This window comes from Erythrolamprus reginae, chromosome 10, assembly GCF_031021105.1.
Source record: "Erythrolamprus reginae isolate rEryReg1 chromosome 10, rEryReg1.hap1, whole genome shotgun sequence".
NCBI classification, from domain to species: Eukaryota; Metazoa; Chordata; class Lepidosauria; order Squamata; family Dipsadidae; genus Erythrolamprus; species Erythrolamprus reginae.
Window position 1 is genome coordinate 16,447,500 of NC_091959.1, and position 27,177 is coordinate 16,474,676.

General features: G+C 45.1%; 1 protein-coding gene across 2 annotated transcripts in view; it reads left to right on the top strand.

Annotated features, from left to right (window-relative positions):
* The window catches only part of DIS3L (DIS3 like exosome 3'-5' exoribonuclease), a 44,846-nt gene extending 19,683 nt beyond the window's left edge, over window positions 1–25,163 (top strand). For both annotated transcript variants that reach the window (XM_070762074.1, XM_070762075.1), the window contains 12 exons: window positions 3,204–3,282; window positions 6,304–6,483; window positions 8,041–8,210; window positions 8,306–8,467; window positions 8,832–9,079; window positions 12,812–12,904; window positions 14,926–15,459; window positions 16,451–16,605; window positions 16,690–16,868; window positions 20,675–20,820; window positions 21,843–22,017; window positions 24,651–25,163. In XM_070762074.1, the coding sequence (XP_070618175.1) occupies window positions 3,204–3,282; window positions 6,304–6,483; window positions 8,041–8,210; window positions 8,306–8,467; window positions 8,832–9,079; window positions 12,812–12,904; window positions 14,926–15,459; window positions 16,451–16,605; window positions 16,690–16,868; window positions 20,675–20,820; window positions 21,843–22,017; window positions 24,651–24,965 (2,436 nt within the window). In that variant the 3' untranslated portion in view covers window positions 24,966–25,163. The remainder of the gene's footprint in view (window positions 1–3,203; window positions 3,283–6,303; window positions 6,484–8,040; window positions 8,211–8,305; window positions 8,468–8,831; window positions 9,080–12,811; window positions 12,905–14,925; window positions 15,460–16,450; window positions 16,606–16,689; window positions 16,869–20,674; window positions 20,821–21,842; window positions 22,018–24,650) is intronic.
* Window positions 25,164–27,177: the final 2,014 nt, after the last annotated feature.

Sequence of the window (27,177 nt, forward strand, 5' to 3'; positions counted from 1 at the left end):
ATGCAGTCTTTTCCCCCTCCAAGCAGCCCCTCCCTTTTCTTTCTTCAAAAGACACCCTTTCAGTGCCTGCAAGCACGCTGTTCTCCTAGTTATTTAAATGCAGTCTTTTCCCCCTCCAAGCAGCCCCTCCCTTTTCTTTCTTCAAAAGACACTCTTTCAGTGCCTGCAAGCACGCTGTTCTCCTAGTTATTTAAATGCAGTCTTTTCCCCCTCCAAGCAGCCCCTCCCTTTTCTTTCTTCAAAAGACACCCTTTCAGTGCCTGCAAGCACGCTGTTCTACTTTTGTTAATGCAAAGTATTTCCCCCTCCAAGCCACCCCTCCCTTTTCTTTCTTCAAAAAAGGGGAAAAAAATAAACCCCTTCATCTCAGCAGCAGCTGCTTGGGTTCGTAAGGTGAAAATAGTTCCGAAGAAGAGGCAAAAAAATCTTAAACACCGGGTTCGTATCTTGAAAAGTTCGTTAGAAGAGGCGTTCGTAAGATGAGGTACCACTGTACTTACTTGTCTCGTGCAGGAACACAAATGGGCATTTAAGGATACCTACGGTAAACCATTTGGCTCGTAAAAACTCTCAGCATTCCTCCAGGCGGCAATTAGATTTAAAAGAATGTCAGCCAGAAAATCAAACGAAGAATATCCAGGACAAGCAGAAATAAATAGGGGTTTCCAATTCATTTCCGTCCTGGGGACAGCTCTCTTTAGAATTTGAATCCTGAAGCAATTTGTATACAAAGTGTATTTCCAAAGCTCTTCACGGTTCAGTTCTTCTCTTATCTTAGACCACGAATGAGGATTTTCACTCGCTTCCTGATACTCCCATACCACAGATATCTTACATATCCTATCAACATAATTGAGAAAAACCTCAATTTACAGTATATAATCGGGGAACTGAAATAAACCAAGGCTACTATGCACGATTCTAAAACCGCTCTGCAATTCAAAAGAAAAAAAAGGTAAAACAATATGCCAATGCAATCAGTCCTAAGCTACAGGGGGTGGACAAAACAATAGAAACACCTTGCAGCTCTTCCGTGGAATCCAGATTTGTGAAGCTCCCTTCAAACAGTTTTTGTGGAAACTGGGTTCTGTACGTGTCTATTGAGCTCTGCAGTGATTTTAGGAGCTGCGGTCTTGCGGTCCGCTCTAACAATTCGCTTTAGAGTCCGATGGTCTCTTTCAGACAACTTCGACTTTTGACCAGACCTGTGCTTGACTGAGGATGTTTTCCCTTCTCTTTCCAAAGCAGTCATGACTTTTGAGACATGACTTCTTGAAACGCCAAACATTCAGGCATTCGGAAACTTCAGATGGTGCAGAATGCAGCTGCGAGAGCAATCATGGGCTTTCCCAAATATGCCCATGTTACACCAACACTCCGCAGTCTGCATTGGTTGCCGATCAGTTTCCGGTCACAATTCAAAGTGTTGGTTATGACCTATAAAGCCCTTCATGGCACCGGACCAGATTATCTCAGGGACCGCCTTCTGCTGCACGAATCCCAGCGACCAGTTAGGTCCCACAGAGTGGGTCTTCTCCGGGTGCTGTCAACTAAACAATGCCGCTTGGCGGGACCCAGGGGAAGAGCCTTCTCTGTGGCGGCCCTGGCCCTCTGGAACCAACTCCCCCCAGAGATTAGAATTGCCCCCACCCTCCTTGCCTTTCGTAAGCTACTTAAAACCCACCTCTGCCGCCAGGCATGGGGGAATTGAGATGCTCTTTCCCCCTAGGACTTTACAATTTTATGCATGGTATGTCTGTCTGTATGTATGTTTGGTTTTTTATATGAATGGGTTTTTAAACATTTTTAGTATTGGATTATTACTGTACACTGTTGTATTATTGCTGTTAGCCGTCCCGAGTCTCCGCAGAGGGGCGGCATACAAATCCAATAAAACTAAACTAAACTAAACTAAACTTTCTGTTACACCAGCGCCTGCCATTCGAGCACCAACAATTTGGCCTCTTTGAAAGTCTGAGAAGTCTGCCATTTCTAGAAGGTTATAACCTATTTCCTTAAATTTCTGTAAAAAAAAAAAAGGGTAGTTTAAATAAAACATATCAAATAACAGAATTAATAAAAAGCACATAAAAATATCTCAAGTTTTGATTGATTTGAACATGTTCAAACATTTATAATGCCAAAAAGTCAAGTGTTTCCATTTTTTTGTCCACCCTCTGTATCTTAACAGAGGGATAGAATCAAGGTCACCTGAAGTATTCATATCAATCGATCGTTTTAAAGCAGGCGCGCCGTTCTCCGCTGACTCCTAGCGAACTTCCCCGCTTTAGAAGTCAGCGGAGAACAGCGCGCCTGCTTTAAAACGATCGGAGCTTTCCAATGAGTCCCGAAGACAAATGTCAAACTTCCGTGTTTGTCTTCGGGACTCATTGGAAAGCCGCGCCGGTGTTTTAAAACGTCGCCGCCGACATGGGGGGCTTGCTAGCACCCCCCCAAACCCGGGTTGGGGGTTCGGGGGGTGCTAGCGAGCCCCCCATGTCGGCGGCGACGTTGTAAAACACCCGCGCCGCTCCCAATCTTCGGCTCCTCGCTAGCGCTGCGGAAGTTAAAAACACCATCTGCACATGCGCAGATGGTGTTTTTACTTCGCGAAAACCCGCTCGTTGCGGGGGGTCCTGGAACGGAACCCTCGCAACGAGCGGGGGATCACTGTACTTTGGTAAGGCCACGTGTGGAAAACTGCATCCAACCTTGGTCACCACAATATAAAAAAGGTGTTGAGACGCTGGAAAAAGTGCAGAGAGAAGAGCAACAAAGAGGATTAAGGGGCTGGGGATGAAAACGTGAAGAAAAGTTTCTGAAATTGAGTGTGTCTAATGATAAGAAAGTCTAGGGGTGACAGGATAGCAGTGTCTCCATTACTTGAGGGTCTGTCGCAAAGAAGACGGAGTCAAGCTATTCTTCAAGGCACCTGAGGGTAGGACAAGAAACCATGGATGGAAACTAATCAAGGAGAGAAGCAACCTGAAACTAAGGAGAAATTTTCTAAAAGTCAGAACAATTAACCAGTGGGACAGCTTGCCTTCAAAAATTGTGGGCTCTCCATCACTAGAGTCTTTTAAGAAGAGACTGGACAGCCATCTATCTGAAATGGTATAGGGTCTCCTGCTTTGGTCGGGGGTTGGATTGGAGGATCTCTGGGCTCCCCTCCAACTCTGTTACTCTCTTATTCATTTTTGTAGGGGGTCTTGAATGTGAATAAGCACAGAGCCCAAGTAGAAGCATTCATGCGATTTCAAGGCACTAGCAACAAAGAAAAAGGTGAGGACAAATTCAGTCTGGTTTTGCCTTCCTATGCAATGTACACTTTAATTTAATTTAATTTATTTTTTAATTTTAATTTAATTTTTTCTTAATTTATGTCTCAGTCCCTGGCCTAACAAGGCAACCTGAAAATAAAAAGGCTGGTTAAATGGTTGGAATCAGCTTCAGAGAATGCTGCCTCTACATTTTCCCCGACCTTCGACTCTGTTTTGCTACAGATATTATGATGCGTTCAGTTTAACCTCAGGGTCATTTTGGGAATGGTTTCCCCAAAACTGTTGAGGATACTTGAATAGGAATGGATTGGATTGGGATAACAATTAGTAACATAATATCCTGCAATATTGGGCAGCTTTTAAAAAAAAAAAAAGACAAAGAAAAGGATTTAGGGGTAGTGATTTCAGACAGTCTCAAAATGGGTGAACAGTGCAGTCAGGCGGTAGGGAAAGCAAGTAGGATGCTTGGCTGCATAGCTAGAGGTATAACAAGCAGGAAGAGGGAGATTGTGATTCCGCTATATAGAGCCCTGGTGAGACCTCATTTGGAATACTGTGTTCAGTTCTGGAGACCTCACCTACAAAAAGATATTGACAAAATTGAACGGGTCCAAAGACGGGCTACAAGAATTGTGGAAGGTCTTAAGCATAAAACGTATCAGGAAAGACTTAATGAACTCAATCTGTATAGTCTGGAGGACCGAAGGGAAAGGGGAGACGTGATTGAAACATTTAAATATGTTAAAGCAGGGGTCTCCAACCGCCGGTCCGCGGACCGGGACCGGGCCGTTGGGGGTTTTCAGCCGGTCCGCGGCGCCAGGGCCCCCTCGGCCTTTCCGCGCTGCCCACCGCCCGCCCGATTTGCCCCCTCTGCTCCTCTGCCACCTCCTGCCTTTCACCGCAGCTCCTCCCGCACCCGGAACGCACGCCCTGCCCGCCTCACATTTGCCGAGAGGACTTTCGCCCCGGGCTCTCAGCAAGGGGGTTTGCATGAGAGGCGGGGCCGGCGGAAGGTGATATTCAATGTCGGGGGCGCACGGGCGGTTTTGCGCGCGCTCCCTATCTCCCTGCTAGCCCACTCGGAATACTGTATTCAAAATAAGAAAAGCCTTCGCCGGCAAAGGCTTTTCTTATTTTGAATACGTATTCCGAGTGGGCTAGCAGGGAGATAGGGAGCGCGCGCAAGACCGCCCGTGCGCCCCCGACATTGAATATCACCTTCCGCCGGCCCCGCCTCTCATGCAAACCCCCTTGCTGAGAGCCCGGGGCGAAAGTCCTCTCGGCAAATGTGAGGCGGGCAGGGCGTGCGCGCGTCACCGCTGAGAAGAACGGAGAGAGAACGAGAGTGAGTGAAAGCAACAGACAGCAAGATAGAGAGAAAGTGAGAAAGAGAGAGTGAGAGAAAGGGGGGGAGAGAAAGAGATAGCAAGAGAGAGAGAACAAGAGAGAGAAAGAGCGTGAGAAACAAAACAAGAGAGAAAGAGTGAGAGAGAGAGAAAGCAAAAGAGACAGAAAGAAAACAAGAGAGAGAAAGTGAGAAGAAGAGAGAGAAAGAGGGGGAGAGAGAGAGAAAGAGAGAGGGGGGAGAGAGAGAAAGAGAGGGAAAGGGGGGAGAGATAGCAAGAGAGGGAGAGAGAAAGAGAGGGGGAAAGGGGGAGAGAGGGGGGAGAGAAAGAGGAGATAAAGGAAGAGGAGAGAGAGAAAGGAAGAGAAAGAAAGAAAGAGGGATAGAAAGAGAGAGAGAGTGAGAGATGCTCAGTGAGCCTTTCTTTGAAGTTGCCTTTCTTTCTTTCTTTCTTTCTCTTTCTTTCTTTCTTTCTTGCTCTTTTTCTTTCTCTCTTTTACCTTTCCTTCCTCTATTTCTTTTCTTTCTCCTTCCTACCTTCTTCCCTCCCTCCCTCCAGTCCTTCCTCTCTTACTCTCCCCTTTCATAAGTTTCCTTGCTTCCTTCCTCTGTTCCTGTCCCTTCCCTCTTTCCTTCTTTCTTCCTTCCTTTCCTCCCTTCCTTTCCTCCCTCCATTTCTTGCTTTCCTTTTCCTTCCTCCCTTCTTTCCTCCCTCATTCCCTTCTTTCACTCCTTCCTCTCTTACTCTCCCCTTTCACACCTTTCTTTGCTTCTTTGCACCCTTCTTCTGTTCCTGTACCTTCCCTCTTTCCTTCCTTCCTTCCCACCCTCCGTCCATTCATTCACCCATTCCTCTCTTGATCACCCCTTTTACGGCGCCGCTGACAGCTAGCTCCCCCCCCCACCGGGCCATGGAAAACTGGTCTAGCTGAAAGCCGGTCCCTGGTGCAAAAAAGGTTGGGGACCTCTGTGTTAAAGGATTAAATAAGGTCCAGGAGAGAAGTGTTTTTAATAGGAAAGTGAACACAAGAACAAGGGGACACAATCTGAAGTTAGTTGGGGGAAAGATCAAAAGCAACGTGGGAAAATATTATTTTACTGAAAGAGTAGTAGATCCTTGGAACAAACTTCCAGCAGACGTGGTAGATAAATCCACAGTAATTGAATTTAAACATGCCTGGGATAAACATATATCCATTGTAAGATAAAATACAGAAAATAGTATAAAGGCAGACTTGATGGATCATGAGGTCTTTTTCTGCCGTCAGACTTCTATGTTTCTATGTCTCTATGACAACCCAAATGTATCGTATCTTAACAATTATTATGTTAAAATGAGGCTTTTTTGCATATTTAATTTTTAAAAATAATTATGGTTCTGCTTTAATTCACTATTTGTTATTTAACGGTTCATCTCTTGTCCATGAATATTCCTAATGGACAAACTAAAGCAGATTGAAAATCTCCTGGTTTTTTCCCTCTTCTCTAATAATAATAATAATTTATTAGATTTGTATGCCGCCCCTTTCCGAAGACTCGGGGCGGCTCACAACAACGATAAAAACAATATTATACTGGCACAAATCTAATATTAAAAAAACCCCTAAAAACCCTATCATAATTAATGCCGGAGATGCTAAACTCTCTCGATCCATATTTTTCTTCCTTGGTACCCAGATCTCAAGACGGATGTTCTCATTTATGGCACAAAAGCCCGGAATAGGGCAATTCATGGGGATGTGATAGCGGTGGAATTACTGCCCCAGAAAGAGTGGAAAGGACGGACGGCTGCCCTTGGAGAGAATGAGGGCGAAGAGAAAACGCCTGGGGAGGTTTATGGGGAACCCATGCCCACCGGTACGTGACCCAGAAGACCTGTTGAGACCAGGCTTGTATCTTATGGGCTACCAGTCCCAGTTATACTTCTGTTGTATTATCAGGTGTAATGCAGGTCTTCGGGGAGAGGATATTGGGGTGATTAAGACTGGGATGCTGTTTAATCATATAAGGTGTGCATGGTATGATTATTTTAGAATTGTTAGTTTTTTATAATAATGGGGTTTTTAATATATACAGTGATACCTCGTCTTACAAACGCCTCATCATACAAACTTTTCGAGATACTAACCCGGGGTTTAAGATTTTTTGGCCTCTTCTTACAAACTATTTTCACCTTGCAAACCCACCACCACCACCACTGGGAAGCACCCATTTTGCGCTGCTGGGATTCCCCCAAGGCTCCCCTCCATGGGAAACACCACCTCCGGACTTCTGTGTTTTTGTGATGCTGCAGGGCAGAGGTCTTCAAACTTGGAAACTTTAAGACTTGTGGACTTCATCTCCCAGAATTCTCCAAAGCTAACATAGCTGGCTGGAGAATTCTGGGATTTGAAGTACACAAGTCTTAAGGTTGCCAAGTTTGGGGATTCCTGCTTCAGGGGAATCCCAGCAGCGCAAAAAACGGGTGCTTCGCTGGCAATGGAAGTCCAGAGGTGGGGTTTCCCAGCGAGGGGAGCCTCAGTGAAATCGCAGCATCGCAAAAACACCAAAGTCCTTGAAAACCCTACCTCTGGACCTGTGTTTTTGCGATGCTGCGATTTCACTGATGCTCCCTTCACTGGGAAACCCCACCTCCGGACTTCTGTTGCCAGCGAAGCGCTCATTTTTGCAATGCTGGGATTCCCCTACAGCATCGCAAAAACACAGAAGTCCGGAGGTGGGGTTTCCCGGCCCTCTGGAACCAGCTACCCCCTGAGATTAGAACTGCCCCCACCCTCCTTGCCTTTCGTAAACTCCTTAAAACCCACCTTTGCCGTCAGGCATGGGGGAACTGAGATAACTCTCCCAGGCCTATACTGTTTATGTTTGGTATGTTGTGTGCATGTTTTTTAAATTATGGGTTTTTAGTTTTAATTATTAGATTTGTATTATACAGTGGTACCTCGACATACGAGTTTAATTCGTGCCAGAGCCAAGCTGGTATGTCGATCAATTCACATCTTGAACGAATACATTTAGATTTTGCTTTTGGCGCCGAGATAACTGGAAACATGGAATTCTTGCGCCACCTAGTGGACGCTCGGCTCGTATCCCGAATTTGAGCTCGGGTGTTGAACAGAAATTTTGCTCGCATCTTGGCTCGTAACTTGGAATACTCGCATGTGGAGCAGCTCGTATCTAGAGGTACTACTGTATATTTTTTCTATTACTGTTGTGAGCCACCCCGAGTCTACGGAGAGGGGCGGCATACAAATTGAATAAATAAATAAAATAAATGCCACCTGTGGCACCCGTGCCATAGGTTCGCCATCACTGGCATAGGGTCTCCTGCTTCAGCAGGGGGTTGGACTAGATGACCTACAAGGTCCCTCCCAACCCTGCTAACCTGATAACTGGCATCGCTTCCCCTTCCAGGCAAAGTGGTGGGCATCCTGCAGAAGAACTGGCGCGAGTATGTGGTCACCTTCCCATCCCGGGAAGAGAACCAGTTGCACAGCAAAAACGCCCAGAAGGTTCTTGTGACCCCTTGGGATTACAGGATCCCCAAAATCCGAATAAGCACCCAGCAGGCCGAGGCATTGCAGGTGAGTGGTTCTTTGGCATTCCCTCCGAGTCCGAGGTGTGTGCGAGCGAACGTATTTTCTGCTCTTCTGACACCTCTGATGTCGTTTTACATTAGGATTCCCGGGTTGTCGTGCGTATAGATTCCTGGGAATCGACCTCGCTGTACCCGAACGGACATTTTGTGCGAGTCGTGGGTCGGATAGGCGATCTCGAAGGAGAAATACAAACCATTCTGGTGGAGAATTCCATTTCAGTTAGTCCTTTCTCTGAAGCACAGGTAAGCCTTTGTTCTCGGGTTTTTTTCCATTGGTGAATTGAATTAAATTAAATTAAATTAAAAATTAAATTAAAAATTAAATTAAAAATTAAATTAAATACTTAAATTAAATTAAATAATAAAATAAAAAATTAAATTAAATTAAATTAAATTAAATTAAATTAAATTAAATTAAATTAAATTAAATTAAATTAAATTAAATTAAATTAAATTATTATAGGGGCGGTACAAAAGTAGTCCTTGACATAAAATCGTTCGCTTAGTGACCATTTAAAGTTACAATGGAATTGAAAAAAAGAGTTTTTCACCCTTGCAAACATCCCTGTGGTCACTTAAGTCATTGTCTCATTCTTTGTTCCTGCAGATGTGTGAGATGCCCACTCTCATCCCGGAGAGGCCCTGGCAGGTAAGTCCAGAAGAGCAGCAGAAGCGCCTCGATCTCAGAGAGACCCATTTGGTCTTCAGCATTGACCCGAAGGGCTGCGAAGATGTGGATGACGCCCTCTCCATCAGGCTCCTTCCCAACAGCAACCTGGAACTGGGAGTCCACATTGCCGACGTAACTCATTTTGTGGCAGCCAATTCTTACACCGATACGGAGGCCAAAGCAAGGTAGGCCTTTTTTCTGTTGTTGTTGTTGTTGTTGATACGGAGGCCAAAGCAAGGTAGGCCTTTTTTCTGTTGTTGTTGTTGTTGTTACGGAGGCCAAAGCAAGGTAGGCCTTTTTTCTGTTGTTGTTGTTGTTGTTGTTGTTATTATTATTATTATTATTATTATTATTATTATTATTTAGATTTGTATGCCGCCCCTCTCCGCAGACTCGGGGCAGCTCACAGCAGTGACAAAAACAATATACATTGACAAATCTAATAATTCAAAATCTAAAATAAGACTTGTACATTTAAAAATCTAAAAGCAAAGAACCCCAATATAAAAAACATACGTACGGTCATATCATGCACTAAAACTACATAGGGGGAGATGTCTCAGTTCCCCCACGCTTGACGACAGAGGTGGGTTTTAAGGAGTTTACGAAAGGCAAGGAGGGTAGGGGCAGTTCTAATCTCTGGAGGGAGCTGATTCCAGAGGGTCGGGGCCGCCACAGAGAAGGCTCTTCCCCTGGGTCCCACCAGACGACACTGTTTAGTCGACGGGACCCGGAGAAGACCAACTCTGTGGGACCTGACCGGTCGCTGGGATTTGTGCGGCAGAAAGCGGTCTCGCAGATATCCTGGTCCGGTGCCATGAAGGGCTTTATAGGTCATAACCAACACTTTGAATTGTGACCGGAAACTGATCAGCAACCAATGCAGACTGCGGAGTGTTGGAGTAACATGGGCATATTTGGAAAAGCCCATGATTGCTCTCGCAGCTGCATTCTGCACGATCTGAAGTTTCCGAACACTTTTCAAAGGTAGCCCCATGTAGAGAGCGTTACAGTAGTCGAGCCTTGAGGTGATGAGGGCATGAGTGACTGTGAGCAATGACTCCCGGTCCAAATAGGGCCGCAACTGGTGCACCAGTTGAATAGAATAGAAATAGAATGGGAATGGAACAGAACAGAATGGAATAGAATTGGAATAGAACAGAATGGAATAGAATTGGAATAGAACAGAATAGAATAGAATAGGAGTAGAGTAGAATAGGGATAGGAATAAGAATAGAATAGGAATAGAATAGAATAGAGTGGAATGGAATAGAGTAAGATAGAATAGGAATAGAATAGAATAGAAATAGAGTAGAATAGGAATAGAATAGAATAGGAATGCTGCAATGGTCGTAGGTGTGAAAAGCGGCCATAAGATGCTTTTTTCAGTGCCATTGTAACTTTGAATGGTCACTAAATGAACTGTGGTGGGTTGAGCACTCAACCTGTTAAAAACGGTCATAGTTTTTTTCCACTGACATCGTAACTTTGAACGGTCAGTAAATAAATGGCTATAAGTCAAGGACTTCCTATAGGATTTGCCCACATTATTTTTAGCCTTTGTGCTACTTCTGATTTTATTGGTTTCTAATGTCACATTAAGTCACATTTTCTTTAATTAATGGGCTTGAATAATTCACAGTTGGTTAGGATGGTGAAATGGGCTGAGACATAAACCATGGTTTATTTATCACAATTACTGAGAGAATCAACAAGCCCCATTATGTCACCCTATGAAATATGAGTCCTACATTGATCTACTTTGGTTTTTCTTCTCTGTTAAAACTTCCTTGGTGAATGTGTTTCTTAGGACTGCTAGGAACAATTATTCTGCACTAAACCAAGACATCCGTTTCGACAGAGATTGTGTGTGTGTGCCTTTGAGTCACTTTTGTCTCCTGAGCAGGTTCTTACAGTTTTCCTGGGAAGATTTTGGGAATGGTTTGTTATTGGCTGCTTCCTAGGGCTGAGAAAGAGTGACTGGCCCAAAGTCACCCTGCTGGATTTTGGGCCTCAGAGAAGGCTAAAACTCGGGATCTCCTGGTATCTGACTTGAGGCCTTAACCACAATATTAGACTAACTCTCAACAAAGATTAACATTTTATTATGAATCCAATATGCTATCTGAAAGCGGCACCTCTTGTCTAGATAAAATTATACGAACTGAATAATCAAATTATCACTCGGTTAAAGACCTTGGTATACTAATAACAAAAGATTTAAGTGCCAAAGCCCACTGCAACAATATAGCCAAGAAGGCTTCAAGAGTTGTAAACCTAATCCTACGTAGCTTCTGCTCTGACAATCTCACACTACTTACCAGAGCTTACAAAACTTTTGCCAGACCCATCCTCGAATACAGCTCATCTGTTTGGAACCCGTATCGCATCTCAGACATTAACACCCTTGAAAATGTCCAATGATACTTCACCAGAAGAGCCCTTCACTCCTCCACTCGAAACAGAATACCCTACGAGACTAGACTTTCAATCCTGGGCCTAGAAAGTTTAGAACTAAGATGCCTTAAACAAAATCTAAGTATTGCCCACAAGACCATATGCTGCAACGTCCTGCCTGTCGGCGACTACTTCAGCTTCAACCACAACAACACAAGAGCACACAACAGATTTAAACTTAATGTTAACCGCTCCAAACTTGACTGTAAAAAATATGACTTCAGTAACAGAGTTGTCGAAGCATGGAACTCATTACCGGACTCCATAGTGTCATCCCCAAACCCCTAACACTTTACCCTTAGATTATCTACGGTTGACCTATCCAGATTCCTAAGAGGTCAGTAAGGGGCGAGTACAAGTACACTAGAGTGCCTTCCGTTCCCTGTCCTATTGCTCTCCAATAGCTGAGCCGTGTTGGCATAGTGGTTAGAGTGTAGCACTGCAGGCTACTTCTGCTGATCACCAACTGCCAGCAGTTTGGTAGTTCGATTCTCACCAGACTCAAGGTTAACTCAGCCTTCCATCCTTCTGAAGTGGGTAAAATGAGGGCCCAGATTGTTGCTGGTAAAATGTTGACACTGTAAACTGCTTAGGCGGTAGGGAAAGCAAGTAGGATGCTTGGCTGCATAGCTAGAGGTATAACAAGCAGGAAGAGGGAGATTATGATCCCGCTATATAGAGTGCTGGTGAGACCACATTTGGAATACTGTGTTCAGTTCTGGAGACCTCACCTACAAAAAGATATTGACAAAATTGAACGGGTCCAAAGACGGGCTACAAGAATGGTGGAAGGTCTTAAGCATAAAACGTATCAGGAAAGACTTAATGAACTCAATCTGTATAGTCTGGAGGACAGAAGGAAAAGGGGGGACATGATCGAAACATTTAAATATATTAAAGGGTTAAATAAGGTCCAGGAGGGAAGTGTTTTTAATAGGAAAGTGAACCCAAGAACAAGGGGACACAATTTGAAGTTAGTTGGGGGAAAGATCAAAAGCAACATGAGAAAATATTATTTTACTGAAAGAGGAGTAGATGCTTGGAACAAACTTCCAGCAGACGTGGTTGGTAAATCCACCGTAACTGAATTTAAACATGCCTGGGATAAACATATATCCATCCTAAGATAAAATACAGAAAATAGTATAAGGGCAGACTAGATGGACCATGAGGTCTTTTTCTGCCGTCAGACTTCTATGTTTCTATGTTTCTAGAGGGGGCTGTGAAGCGGTAGAGAAATCGAAGTGCTATTACTATTGCTGTTATATTCAGTAATTAACAGTCTCAATACATCCGAACGTGTTAGCAAGCAAGCTTCCTGGAGCTGATCAGGCAGTTGCCAGGAATCAAGACTGGATCAAAAGCTTAAAAAATAACCAAGGTGTATCTCATTTTTTTAAGCTTCAAAATATGCAATGATAGAAGAAAACCATTGACTACTTTTGCTCCTGGTTTCTTAGGGCTACTACTTACTACTTAGCTGACCGCCGTTATGACATGTTGCCGGCCATCCTGAGTGCCAATTTATGCTCTCTTCTTGGGAATGTGGACAGGTGAGTTTTAAGCCTTATCCGCTCCTTGCAGTTGGAGAAGTTAAGCTTAGCTCCCCATAGGCCTTTTCACCAACCCTGGGAACTACAATTTGCAGACTTTTAACTAAGAAAATCAAGGGTGCCTTCTTGCTGAGTGCATGAGTGGGTTCACCCACTGTAGTAAAAGCCACTGGTTTTCCAGTAGGGCATGAAAACCCCCTACAGTGATACCTTGTCTTACAAACTTAATTGGTTCCAGGACGAGGTTCTTAAGGTGAAAAGTTTGTAAGACGAAACAATGTTTCCCATAGGAATCAATGGAAAAGCGATTAATGCGTGCAAGCCCAAAATTCACCCCTTTCACCAGCCGAAGCACCCGTTTTTGCGCTGCTGGGATTCTCCTGAGGCTCCCCTCCATGGAAACCCCACCTTCAGACTTCTGTTGTCAGCAAAGTGTTCATTTTTGCGATGCTGGGATTCCCCTGCAGCATCACAAAAACATGGAAGTCCGGAGGTGGGGTTTCCCATGGAGGGGAGCCTCAGGGGAATCCCAGCAGCGCAAAAACGGGTGCTTCGGCTGGTGAAAGGGGTGAATCTGCAGAGAGGGGCGGCATACAAAAATAAATAAATAAATAAATAAATAAATAAAACGGGTGCTTCGCTGGCAATGGAAGTCTGGAGGCGGGGCATCCCAGCGGCAGCGGTGGGTTTGTAAGGTGAAAATAGTTTGTAAGAAGAAGCAAAAAAATCTTAAACCCCAGGTTTGTATCTCGAAAAGTTTGTGTGACGAGGCATTTGTAAGACGAGGTATCACTGTATTTGGTTGGGTTCAGGCTTCGCACCGAGGTGATGCAGTGGTTAGAGTGCGGTACTGCAGGCTACTTCAGCTGACTGCTACCTGCAGTTCGGCAGTTGAAATTTCACTGGCTCGGGCTTGACTCAGCCTTTCATCCTTCCCAGGTGGGTAAACTTGTTGGGGGCAAGAGGCTGACTCTGTAAAGTGCTTAGGGGGGTATGTAAAGCACTTTGAAGTGTCACTGCTATTGCTTTATTAGGTCCAAGCCTGTTAGCTTTGCCAGTGCTGACAAAAAGCATTACCAGGAATACAAGCTGTGTCTTTATTATAATAGAAGTAGAAGTATTATATAGAAGTAGAATCTTGCAAACAGAAAGTAAGATGTTTCCCACGGCCACTGTCCTTCTGCAGCCTGAGACAAGTGCCTACCGCGTGTGTGTGTAAATGATAAACCATTTATCTATATATATTACATTTTTTTGATAAAGAAACAAAGGGAGACTAGTATAGATCTATTTCAAACTACTTAGCACTCATCAGCTAGCCATATCCCAGAAGGAGATATATAAAAAAGGAAAAAAGAAGAAGCAATATGCTGCATCCCATATTTGGGTATTCCAGAGTGATTCGACAGGAAGAAAAAAACATATACAGTGGTACCTCGTGATACGAACCCCTCGCCATATGAACAATCCGAGATACAAACCCGGGGTTTGGAAATTTTTTGCCTCTTCTTCCGAACTTTTTCTGTCTTACGAACCCTCCCCCCGAACACCGAACCAGGGAGTTCGGCAAAAGTTCAGGTTCAGGTGGCCGCCAAGAAGCCCCGCCGCCCGGCTGTCGGCTTTTGAAACAGCTGGGGGGCTTCTCAGCATCCTCCCGAACCCGAACGCCAAACCCAAACTTTTGCCGAACTTCCGGGTTCGGCGTTGGGGAGGCCGTTGAGAAGCCCCGCCGCATGGCTGTCGCCTTTTGAAACAGCCAGGGGGCTTCGGCAAAAGTTTTGGTTCAGCGTTTGGGTTCAGGAGGACGCTAAGAAGCCCCGCCGGCCAGCTGTCAGCTTTGCAAAAGAGCCGCGGAGCTGTCGGGACGGTCGGGAGGCTCAAACGGAGGTGGGGAATCCCAATAGGGAATTCCATGGGCGGAGCTTTGACGTCACGAAGACGTCCTTCCTGGCCGACCGAAACGTGGATTTACATTGCTTGTAAGTGTCTTCATCAGCGATGGTTTGAACATTTCTTTTCAGGTATGCCGTGAGCGTTATCTGGGAGCTGGACAAGGCCACTTATGAAATAAAGAGAGTCCGGTACAAGAGAACCATCATTCGCTCTTCTTACAAACTGTTTTATGAGGCCGCCCAGGCTTTGCTAGAGGGAGACCTGACTGCTGCCGGGGAAATCCCGGAGCTCAAAAGCCTGGAGGAAAATACACGGAAACAGAAGTTAGAGGAACTAATGTGGGCCATCGGGAAGTTAACTGACGTTGCCCGTCATCTCCGAGCCAAACGCAGCAGCTACGGAGCCCTGGAGCTGGAAGGGGTGGAAATCAGGGTTCAGCTGGACGACAAGAAAAATATAGATGACCTCATCCCCCGCCAGCCCCTGGAAGTCCACGAGACGATAGCCGAGTGCATGATTTTGGCAAACCACTGGGTGGCCAAGAAGATTTGGGAGGTGTTCCCCTACCAGGGGCTGCTTCGCCAGCACCCACCACCCCGGCAAGAATTTCTTTCCGAGGTCCGAGAATGTGCCGGGGCAAAAGGCTTCTCGATTGACACGCGGTAAGTAGATGTATTGTTTATTACGTACGGCATATTTTACATGGACTAGCAATATCAATTAGCATTTCAGCTAGATGAACCCAATAAAAGATGAATGTCAAAAAGAGCTATGTTCAAATATAGGAATTTCGAGGCCAGGGGTCGGCAAACTGCGGCTTGCACGCCAAATGCGTCTCTTTGCCCCTTGAGTGCGTCTCTCCCGCAGAAGCTGCGTTTCCGGCACTGCACATATGCCTCCGTTTTGTTTTCAGCTCTTTTGGTTTTTTTTTTTAAATTTGACCTTTTACTTTTTAAATTACAAAAGCGACAAATGTGAAAATGGGCTGAGAGTATCAAAAGGCAAGTACAGTGGTACCTCGGTTCTCGACCACAATTGGTTCCAGAAGTGTGGTCAAGAACCAATTTGATTGAGAACCAAAACACGCGTTCCTGCCACCGCCGCTGATATCTCTGGCCCAGGGCCTCTCAGCTGTCTGGCGGCCCACACGACCCCTGCCCCCACCGCCGATCTTGCCGCCCACCGGGCCTCTCAGCTGCCTCCAGTGCCCTAATTATTTTGGTTGCTCTTCTCTACTCTTTCTAGTCTCAACATCTTTTTAATAGCGTGGCAATCAAAACTGGATTTAATGTTGTGGGTGTGGTCTTACTAAGGCTTTACAGAAGGGTATTAATACCTCGCTTGACCTTGACTGTATCCCTGTTAATGCAATTTAGGATTGCATTGGCTTTTTTGGCTGCACATCGTTGTATTAACTGTTGTACAACTGTTTTGTTACAGTTATCAGGTTCAAAACTCTATAGGATGGGGTTGGCAACTATGGCCCCTTTACGGCCTATGGACTTCAACTCCCAGAATTCCTACTTCCATGCATGGATGGCTCAGGAATTCTGGGAGTTGAAGTCCACAGGTCATAAAAGGATCATACTTGCCCACTCCTGTTACATGGCATTGAGCGATTAAGAGAAGTAATTCTAGTTGTTTCATTGACAGGTCTAACAAGGCATTAGCGGACTCTCTGGACAGAGCGGTGGACCCTTCTGACCCCTTGGTAAACCAGCTGTTGAGGTCTATGGTCACTCAAGCCATGTCAAACGCTGTCTATTTTTCAACTGGATCGTGTCCCGAAGAAGACTTCTTCCATTACGGTATTTGCTGGGCGATGGGTCCGTTTCTTACTTCTGCAGCTGGTCTTGTGGACTTTGGGCTTATTAGTGTCCTTTCCACCACAGGTCTTGCTCTAGATAAGTACACCCACTTCACATCACCCATTCGGCGGTACGCAGATATAATTGTCCACAGACTCTTGTTAGCCGCCACCTCAGCCGAAGGTGGAGTCGGTGCAAAAGACGGCTTGCTTGGCAATAAAGAACTTGAAGAGTTATGCAGACATATCAACAGCAGGAACCGGGTAAGACCAGTTTCTTTTTATTTATGCTTGACCCATGCTTTATGCTTTACCGCCGGCTGGAGGGGTTGGGAGTGGGAGGCACTGTTCTTCAGTGGTTCTCCTCCTACCTTTCCGGTCAGTCGCAGTCGGTGTTAGTGGGGGGTCAGAGGTCAACCTCTAGGCTTCTCCCTTGTGGGGTGCCTCAGGGGTCGGTCCTCTCCCCCCTGCTATTTAATATCTACATGAAACCGCTGGGCAAGATCATCCAAGGGCATGGGGTGAGGTATCATCAGTACGCTGATGATACCCAGCTTTACATCTCCATCCCATGTCCAGTCAGCGAAGCAGTGGAAGTGATGTGCCAGTGCCTGGAGGCTGTTGGGGTCTGGATGGGTGTCAACAGACTCAAACTCAACCCTGATAAGATGGAGTGGCTCTGGCTTTTGCCTCCAAAGGACAATTCCATCTGTCCGTCCATCTCCCGGGAGGGGGAAACTATTGACCCCCTCAGAAAGGGTCTGCAATTTGGGCGTCCTCCTCGATCCACAGCTCACATTAGAGAACCATATTTCAGCTGTGGTGAGGGGGGCGTTTGCCCAGGTTCGCCTGGTGCACCAGTTGCGGCCCTATCTGGACCGGGAGTCACTGCTCACAGTCACTCATGCCCTCATCACCTCGAGGCTGCACTACTGTAACGCTCTCTACATGGGGCTACCTTTGAAGAGTGTTCGGAAACTTCAGATCGTGCAAAATACAGCTGTGAGAGCAATCATGGGCTTCCCAAGGTATGCCAATGTAACACCAACACTCCACAGTCTGCATTGGTTGCTGATCAGTTTCCGGCCACAATTCAAAGTGTTGGTTATGACCTATAAAGCCCTTCATGGCATCGGACTAGAATATCTCCGAGACCGCCTTTGCCGCACGAATCCCGGCGACTGGTTAGGTCCCACAGAGTTGGCCTTCTCCGGGTCCCATCGACTAAACAATGTCGTCTGGCAGGACTCAGGGGAAGAGCCTTCTCTGTGGCAGCCCCAACCCTCTGGAACCAGCTCCCCCCAGAGATTAGGATTGCCCCCACCCTCCTTGCCTTTCGCAAACTTCTTAAAACCCACCTCTGTCGTTAGGCATGGGGGAATTGAGACATCTCCCCCAGGCTTATATTGTGCTGTGTATGGTATGCTTGTGTTGTATGTTTTTTAAAATAATGGGTTTTTAGATATTTTTTAAACATTAGATTTGGTTATTGTGTACTGTTTTATTGTTGTTGTGAGCCGCCCCGAGTCTGGAGCGGCAGCATACAAATCTAATTGAATGAATGAATGAATGAATGAATGAATGAATGAATGAATAAATAAATAAATGCTTTAACAGAGAGAAACAGGCGAAGCTTGAAAACCTTTTCAATTCTGGAGATGTTCCAAGCCAGGAAGGACTTCCTGTGTGCCACATTTCGTGTGTGTCGGCAACCTTTGCAGCATTACCGATGTCCTATCCCCCTCTTCCTTTTGCAACAATCTTCCTAGCAGGAACAATTTTCTGCCCTCCACGGCTGTTCCCCTCATCCCAGTTTCTAGCCTGATGTTTTAACCGGAAACCCCACACTGACTCTCTTGTCCTTTTTTTTTTAAGTAGTCATGGTGGATTTTCTGTTTCTATATAGTATTTAATCTCTGACTGATTTTTTACCAAACCTTATGTGTATCTTTCTTGGGAAGATTGTGACTTCTGGCATAGTTTATATGTATTTCCATCAACATCCCTTCCTTTCTAATATTTGGACCGGGAGTCACTGCTCACAGTCACTCACGCCCTCATCACCTCGAGGCTCGACTACTGTAATGCTCTCTACACGGGGCTACCTTTGAAAAGTGTTCGGAAACTTCAGATCGTGCAGAGCAATCATGGGCTTTTCCAAATATGCCCATGTTACTCCAACACTCCGCAGTCTGCATTGGTTGCCGATCAGTTTCCGGTCACAATTCAAAGTGTTGGTTATGACCTATAAAGCCCTTCATGGCACCGGACCAGATTATCTCAGGGACCCCCTTCTGCTGCATGAATCCCAGCGACCAGTTAGGTCCCACAATGTCGTTTGGCGGTGCCCAGGGAAAGAGCCTTCTCTGTGGTGGCCCCAGCCCTCTGGAACCAACTCCCCCCGGAGATTAGAATTGCCCCCACCCTCCTCGCCTTTCGTAAGCTCCTTAAAACCCACCTCTGCCGTCAGACATGGGGGATCTGAGATACTCTTTCCCCCTAGGCCTTTACAATTTATGCATGGTATGTTTGCTTGTATATCCAATAAATAAACAAACAAACAAACAAATACATACATACATAAATACTGAGGGCATGTTATCATGCATGCGTGAGTGCCCACACCCATAATTCAATGCCTGGGGAGGGCAAACACAGCTTCCCTGGCCCCCGGAGGCCGGAAACAGCCTGTTTCCCAACTTCTGATGGGTCCAATAGGTTCATGTTTCACCCTCCCCAGGCTCCAAAGGCTTCCATGGGGCCAGGGGAGGGTAAAAACGCCTTCCCCCAAGCCAAAAACGACCTCCCAGAGCCTCTGTGTGAGCCAAAAATCAGCTGGCCAGCACACACGTGCACATTGGAGCTGAGCTAGGGCAGATATGAGATTGGAGCTCACGTGCCAGCAGATATGGCACCACGTGCCACCTGTACCACAGGTTCGCCATCACTGACCTAGGGCCTTTGCCAATATCTCTGCCATTATCTCTGGAAGTTCTTCTCCTTTTTCCTCTTTTAGACTTTGGAAACGTAAATAGTGATTTGCTTTTTCGGATTCCAGAAGGATAACGGTAGTCTCCAATCCCCTATTTGCTTAGGTCAGTCTCTCATTCATTTTGCCCTTTCTTTTCTGTTCCAATCCCATCTTTTCTTCCATTTCTTGTACTTTTTGCTCATTCTTTAATATTTGAGGTTGAAATATTTCAAATTTTCCGCCCATTGATTGGATTTTTTTCTTTTAATTTCTCCTATATTGCTGTGCACTTCCTATTTCCCTTTTTTTTGGTCCTCATGGTTTTTGAACATTGAATCTTGCATTTGTTGCAACGTGGCCTGAAGGTCTTTAAAAGAATTTGATCTTTCGCTCGTCATCATGTCTTCTATTGATCATTGATTAGAACAGAGCAGGCCAGGAGTTTAGATCCTGCTGCCAAAGGGACAAGAGTCAAAGAAACGGCAGGCGCATTAGAGGTCCTGGATTTGACAGTATCTGAGACTCTAAAACGTCTTGAGAGCAACTTCTGTGGCTAATTCAAAGTGTTGGTAATGACCTTTAAAACCATACATGGCACTGGACCAGAATACCTCCGGAACCGCCTTCTACCGCACAAATCCCAGTGGCCAATAAGGTCCCACAGAGTTGGCCTTCTCCGGGTCCCCTCGACCAAACAATGTCATCTGGCGGGCCCCAGGGGAAGAGCCTTCTCTGTGGCGGCCCCGGCCCTCTGGAATCAACTCCCCCCGGAGATTAGAACGGCCCCCACCTTCCTTGTCTTTCGCAAGTTACTCAAGACCCACCTACATCGCAAGGCATGGGGGAACTAAGACATCTCCCCCAGGCTTTTTATATTTCATGTTTGCTGTGTATGTGCTACATGGTTTCTAATTATTGGGGTTTTTATATATTTTTATTATTAGATTTGTCCCATTGTTATGCTGTTTTTATTACTGTTGTGAGCCGCCCCGAGTCTTTGGAGAGGGGCGGCATACAAATCTAATTAATAATAATAATAATAATAATAATAACAACAATAATAATGATGATGATGATGGCAATTGCTTTCTTTGGAAAGGCGGCCCAGCACGTTCAGAAAGAATCCACGGGGCTCTTCCAGTGTATGTTCTTCAATGACAAGAGTCCCACGAGGGAGGAGCAGCGCTCAGCGGACGGAGTCATCTATTCAATCCGAACCAACGGGGTGCTCGTCTATGTGCCCAGGTGAGGAGGTATCTTGAACCCAATGGGGAGGAAAGGCCGTGGATGTGACAAGGCACTGGAAAGCAAGGGCAGAATTTCAAGAAATTGTCCCGAATTCATTGCGATTTAAAAAAAAAAAAGGAGGGGGTGTAGAAACATTTTGTCGAAGTAGAGAGCAACAGAGCTACATAGCTAAACTTAGAAACTTGGGAAAAGGTTCTACAGAGATCTCGAGGTTATCTAGCAAAGTTTTTTGCAGGCAGTGGCTGGTAATAGTCTTTGGGGAAGGGTCGCTGCCAAACATGCAGCTGCGAGAGCAATCACGGGCTTTCCCAAATATGCCCATGTTACACCAACACTCTGCAGTCTGCATTGGTTGCCGATCAGTTTCCGGTCACAATTCAAAGTGTTGGTTATGACCTATAAAGCCCTTCATGGCACCGGACTAGATTATCTCAGGGACCGCCTTCTGCCGCACGAATCCCAGCAACCAGTTAGGCCCCACAGAGTTGGTCTTCTCCAGGTCCCATTAACTAAACCATGTCGCTTGGCGGGACCCAGGGGAAGAGCCTTCTCTGTGGCGGCCCCGCCCTCTGGAACCAACTCCCCCCAGAGATTAGAATTGTCCCCACCCTCCTTGCCTTTTGTAAACTTCTTAAAACCCACCTCTGCCGCCAGGCATGGGGGAACTGAGATACTCTTTCCCCCTAGGCCTTTACAATTTTATGCATGGTATGTCTGTATGTATGTAATGTGTGTGTGTCTAAAACTTGTACCCGTGAATTTTCGGGAGGCTTCTACCAGAGAGCCCGGCAGAACAAAATGTATGTATGTATGTATGTATGTATGTGTTTATTTATTTATTTATTCATTCATTCATTCATTTTATTTTTTTCGACTTCTATGCTGCCCAATCCCAAAAGACTCAGGGTGGTGGCTTAAAACAATATAAAAATACAACTTACAATAAGAAAGAAGTCAAATAGAAATATCAAGGTGTGAATGATCTTGATCAAGTATCGAGGACGCCCTTTCTCTTACAGGTACGGTATTAAAGGGGCTGCCTACCTAAGGAACAAAGAAGGGCTGGTCATCTCCTGCCCAACCGAAGGGTCCTATGAATGGCAACCTGGTTCTCTGCAGCGCTTCCCTAGCAAAATTACCGCCACTCCCACAGTCGGCAAGCCCGTGACTTTGAATCTCTTTGATCATGTGACCGTAAGTGATGTACCTAAAACCCCTAAACACGAACTCGTACCTTCCTCAGAAATACCTAAAACGAATACAAATATAGTATGCAGAACTAAAGAAAATAAATACACAAATTCCACACCCTAGACATACTGTAAATACCGAACATCAGGTCGCTCGATAGTGATAGTCAACAATATGGTTGACAACTTATGTCTTTACCATTGAAACTGAACGTTTTATATGCTTTAAGCTGATTTGCCTGTTTATTTTTCATCCTTTCTATTTTTTCCTTTGTATGTTTTGTTCGTTTTGACTGTTTTTATATGTAGAAATGTAATACCTCCGGAACCGCCTTCTACGGCACGAATCCCAGCGGCCAATTAGCTACAAGAGTTGGCCTTCTCCGGGTCCCGTCGACCAAACAATGTCGTTTGGCGGGCCCCAGGGGAAGAGCCTTCTCTGTGGCATCCCCGGCCTTCTGGAATCAACTCCCCCCGGAGATTAGAACGGCTCCCACCCTCCTTGTCTTTCACAAATTACTCAAGACCCACCTCTGCCGCCAGGCATGGGGGAACTGAGACACCTCCCCCAGGCTTTTATATTTTATGTTTCGTATGCATGTGTTGTATGGTTTTAATTGTTGGGGTTTTATATATACTTTTTTAATATTAGATTTGTATTACTATTATATTGTTTTTGTTATTGTTGTGAGCCGCCCCGAGTCTTCGGAGAGGGGCGGCATACAAATCTAATAAATTATTATTATTATTATTATTATTATTATTATTATTATTATTATTAAATATTATTATTATTTAAATGTACCTTTATTTGACCCCCCCGGGCTGTGGCAACAGTCCACAGCCCACCAGGGACAGGGCAAGCAAGCGAAACCACATTCACCTATGTGGGATCCAGGCAGTGTGTGAAACCGTGCCCCTCCCTGGTCTGTGGGGAAACTCCCCCCCCTCCCCCCCCCCCAGAACTGGTCTTTGGTGCTCAAAAGCTTGGGAGTGGGGGGCAATGCTGTATGACACGCACCGGTCAGTTTACATAAATTTGCAATAGTGTCAGCTGCCACCTTATGCTTTGCTGCTATTTGGTGACAGATTGCCAGGAACATTGGGGAAGGGAGGAAACCTAATTGAGAAAGTGAAATAAGTACTTTTACCCCCGCGAGATGTTGCTTCAAGGTCATCCGGCATACCAGCTACATACCAAGCTGTGTCTGAATTGTTGTCCATTAAAAACCTCATCGGTTGCCCAGGGTTGGTTAATGTGAGGTAGATGTGTGGGGCGTGCATAAGTGCACTAGTGTACCTCCCGTCCCCTGCCCTATTGTCTCTCCTGTATCTCATATATTTTCTCTTCTATCCCTATATCTTTTTTCTATTCTCTCATCGATTTATTTTATCCTATATTCTCTCTTCTATTCTTTCTCTAATTCTATTTCCTCGACGGGGTCCTCTATTACCTTCATTGTGTATTATTGTGTATTGGTCTGAATGAATGAAGAAAGAAAGAGAGAGAGAGGGAGGAAGGAAGGAAGGAAGGAAGGAAAGAACAAAAGAAAGAAAGAAAGAAAAGAAAAGAAAGAAAGAATTTTGGTGCGCAGTTTTCAGTTCTGGCTTTGTATTCTTGCAATAAAGCTTGATTTCTAATAAAACATCTTTCAGCTGTGGCGAGGGGGGCGTTTGCCCAGGTTCGCCTGGTGCACCAGTTGCGGCCCTATCTGGACCGGGAGTCACTGCTCACAGTCACTCATGCCCTCATCACCTCGAGGCTCAACTACTGTAATGCTCTCTACATGGGGCTACCTTTGAAAAGTGTTCGGAAACTTCAGATCGTGCAGAATGCAGCTGCGAGAGCAATCATTGGCTTCCCTAAATATGCCCATGTCACACCAACACTCCGCAGTCTGCATTGGTTGCCGATCAGTTTCCGGTTACAATTCAAAATGTTGATTATGACCTATAAAGCCCTTCATGGCACCGGACCAGATTATCTCCGGGACCGCCTTCTGCCGCACGAATCCCAGCGACCAGTTAGGTCCCACACCGAGTCCCGTCAACTAAACAATGTCGTTTGGCGGGACCCAGGGGAAGAGCCTTCTCTGTGGCGGCCCCGGCCCACTGGAACCAATTCCCCCCAGAGATTAGAACAGCCCCCACCCTCCTCGCCTTTCGTAAGCTCCTTAAAACCCACCTCTGCTGTCAGGCATGGGGGAACTGAGATATTCTTTCCCCCTAGGCTTCTACAATTTATGCATGGTATGTTTGTATGTACGGTTGGTTTTATAATAAGGGTTTTTAGTTGTTTTAGTATTGGATTGTTACATGCTGTTTTTATCAGTTGTTAGCTGCCCCGAGTCTACAGAGAGGGTTGGCATACAAATCCAATAAATAAATAGATAGATAGATAGATAGATAGATAGATAGATAGATAGATAGATAGATAGATAGATAGAGATAGATAGATAGATAGATAGATAGATAGATAGATAGATAGATAGATAGATAGATAGATAAAAAAAAAAAAAATTTCTAATAAAACTGTACCTTTCTCAGTAAAATGGGAACCAAGGATCGTTTCTATTTGGGAGTTTAAGCCATGTAAGGCCTGATAAACGAGACTTACTCCGAGTTGTTTCTACCCAGGTGAAAATCTCCGTGCAGATATCTCGCTGCCATGCAGACAGGATCCAGCTTCAGATCACAAGCTGCAAACCATACAAGACTTTGGAAACGGAGCCGTCGCAGAGGCCTCAGATGTCCAGGACAGACTTGGTAAGGGAAGTCACGAAGACGGCGGAGGAAACGCAACTTGCAAAGAATCTGGCCAAAGCCAACCAGGCAAAGGAAGGAATTGACGAAGAGTATCGGCAGACACAGTGTAGGAAGAGCTTGTACCACCTGCTAGAAGAAATCAAGGATTTGTCCCTTTTGGATGTTTCTGCAGACCATGGAGCGTGAGGCCTCGTTTCATACGACGTCTGTGCCAAAACCTCTTTTTGCAGCTTGTTTTTTTTTAAAAAAATTGTAAATTATTGCAGTGTTGTTTATCAAAAAAAAGAGGAGAATCTATTTTTAAGATGACATTCTTAAATCCATTTACAGCAATTATTGGTAATGGAAGTTATGCTTTTGTCTTTTATAAATTAAATACAGTGATACCTTGTCTTACAAACTTAATTGGTTCCGGGACGAGGTTCTTAAGGTGAAAAGTTTGTAAGACGAAACAATGTTTCCCATAGGAATCAATGGAAAAGCGATTAATGCGTGCAAGCCCAAAATTCACCCCTTTTGCCAGCCGAAGCGCCCGTTTTTGCGCTGCTGGGATTCCTCCGAGGCTTCCCTCCATGGGAAACCCCACCTCTGGACTTCTGTGTTTTTGCGATGCTGCAGGGGAATCCCAGCATCGCAAAAACGAGCGCTTCGCTGGCAATGGAAGTCCAGAGGTGGGGTTTCCCAGCAAAGGAAGCATCAGTGAAATCGCAGCATCGCAAAAACACCGAAGTCCTTGAAAACCCTACCTCTGGACCTGTGTTTTTGCGATGCTGCGATTTCACTGAGGCTCCCCCTCGCTAGGAAACCCCACCTCCGGACTTCCGTTGTCAGCGAAGCGCCCGCTTTTGCACTGCTTGGATTCCCCTGCTGGGATTCCCCTGCAGCATCACAAAAACACGGAAGTCCAGAGGTGGGGTTTCCCATGGAGGGGAGCCTCAGGGAAATCCCAGCAGTGCAAAAATGGGTGCTTCGCTGGCAACGGAAGTCTGGAGGTGGGGCATCCCAGCGGCGGTGGTGGGTTTGTAAGGTGAAAATAGTTTGTAAGAAGAGGCAAAAAAATCTTAAACCCTGGGTTTGTATCTCAAAAAGTTTGTATGACGAGGCGTTTGTAAGACGAGGTATCACTGTACAGAGAAATATAAATAGTTCCGAAGCACCTCAGGGAATAAGTGATGATGTAGCAGCTTAGTTCTTTAAAATACTCCTCCTTGGTAATTTTGACTGTGTAGAAACCTACATTAAGTCAGCTGCTTTATTTTAATGGGTAGTTTCTCAACTTCAGCAACTTTTAAAATCATGGATGCCAATTCCCAGAATTCTAGGAATCTAGAGTCTACACAACTTAAAACTTTACTGGGGTTGAGAAACACTGACCTACAGTTTGTCTAATCATTTTTAGTTGTTTTGACATGCAGACACTTGAATATACAGTATGAAAATGACAGGAACTACTCAGATGTAGCTTTAAGAATACTTAGTTCAGACTTTTATTTTAATAATTTTTTTTTGTTTATAAGCAGAGATACTTAGGGTTTGAAGAGTATTTGAAGTCTGCAGGAAGCAGATGACTAGATAAGCTATTTTCTTATGCAGAAACTTGGACTTGCAAGGTCTCTTTGTAGGAATTCCAATTTCTCTATAAAAGCACAAAAACACCCACAATTTGCACAAAGGGATGGTTAACCCAATGTTCTGGATCTGCAGTGGACCATGTACTAACCTCATGGGTTGTATTCTCTAAACCAGTGTTTCCCAACCTTGGCAACTTGAAGATATCTGGACTTCAACTCCCAGAATTCCCCAGCCAGCAAATGCTGGCTGGGGAATTCTGGGAGTTGAAGTCCAGATATCTTCAAGTTGCCAAGGTTGGGAAACACTGCTCTAAACATCAAAACTGGTTTGTACCTTAACCTCTCAGCTGCTATTTATATAGTACCACCTGCTCCTTATTAAGGGTAGAACCCCCCCCCACACACACACACATGCACACACTTATTGTCCATATGCCTAACATTTCCCGTGACACAAGCAGTCCTTAGGTGAATCCACACCAGCTTGGCATTATTCGTGAAGCAAGCTTTTGTTTCTCAGCAAACGTCCATGAATTGCTTAGGCTTAAGATTTAATTCATACAAATTTGTGGAAGCAATAAAAATGTGATGATAATTACTGTTTCAATTTTGGTGGGTCAGATAGAAATAAATTGTACTCAACAATAGACTAGCAATTTATATCAACCTATATTAAATTGGATTTAATAGGAAGAGGGTAATAACAATCAGAATTAATTGTCCTTAGAGATTTAGAAGTTTAGAAAGTTGACTTTTTTAAAAAATATATTTTTTAAATAACAAATACACACTGCATAGTGTGCAGTGATGCGTGCTCCCACCACCCA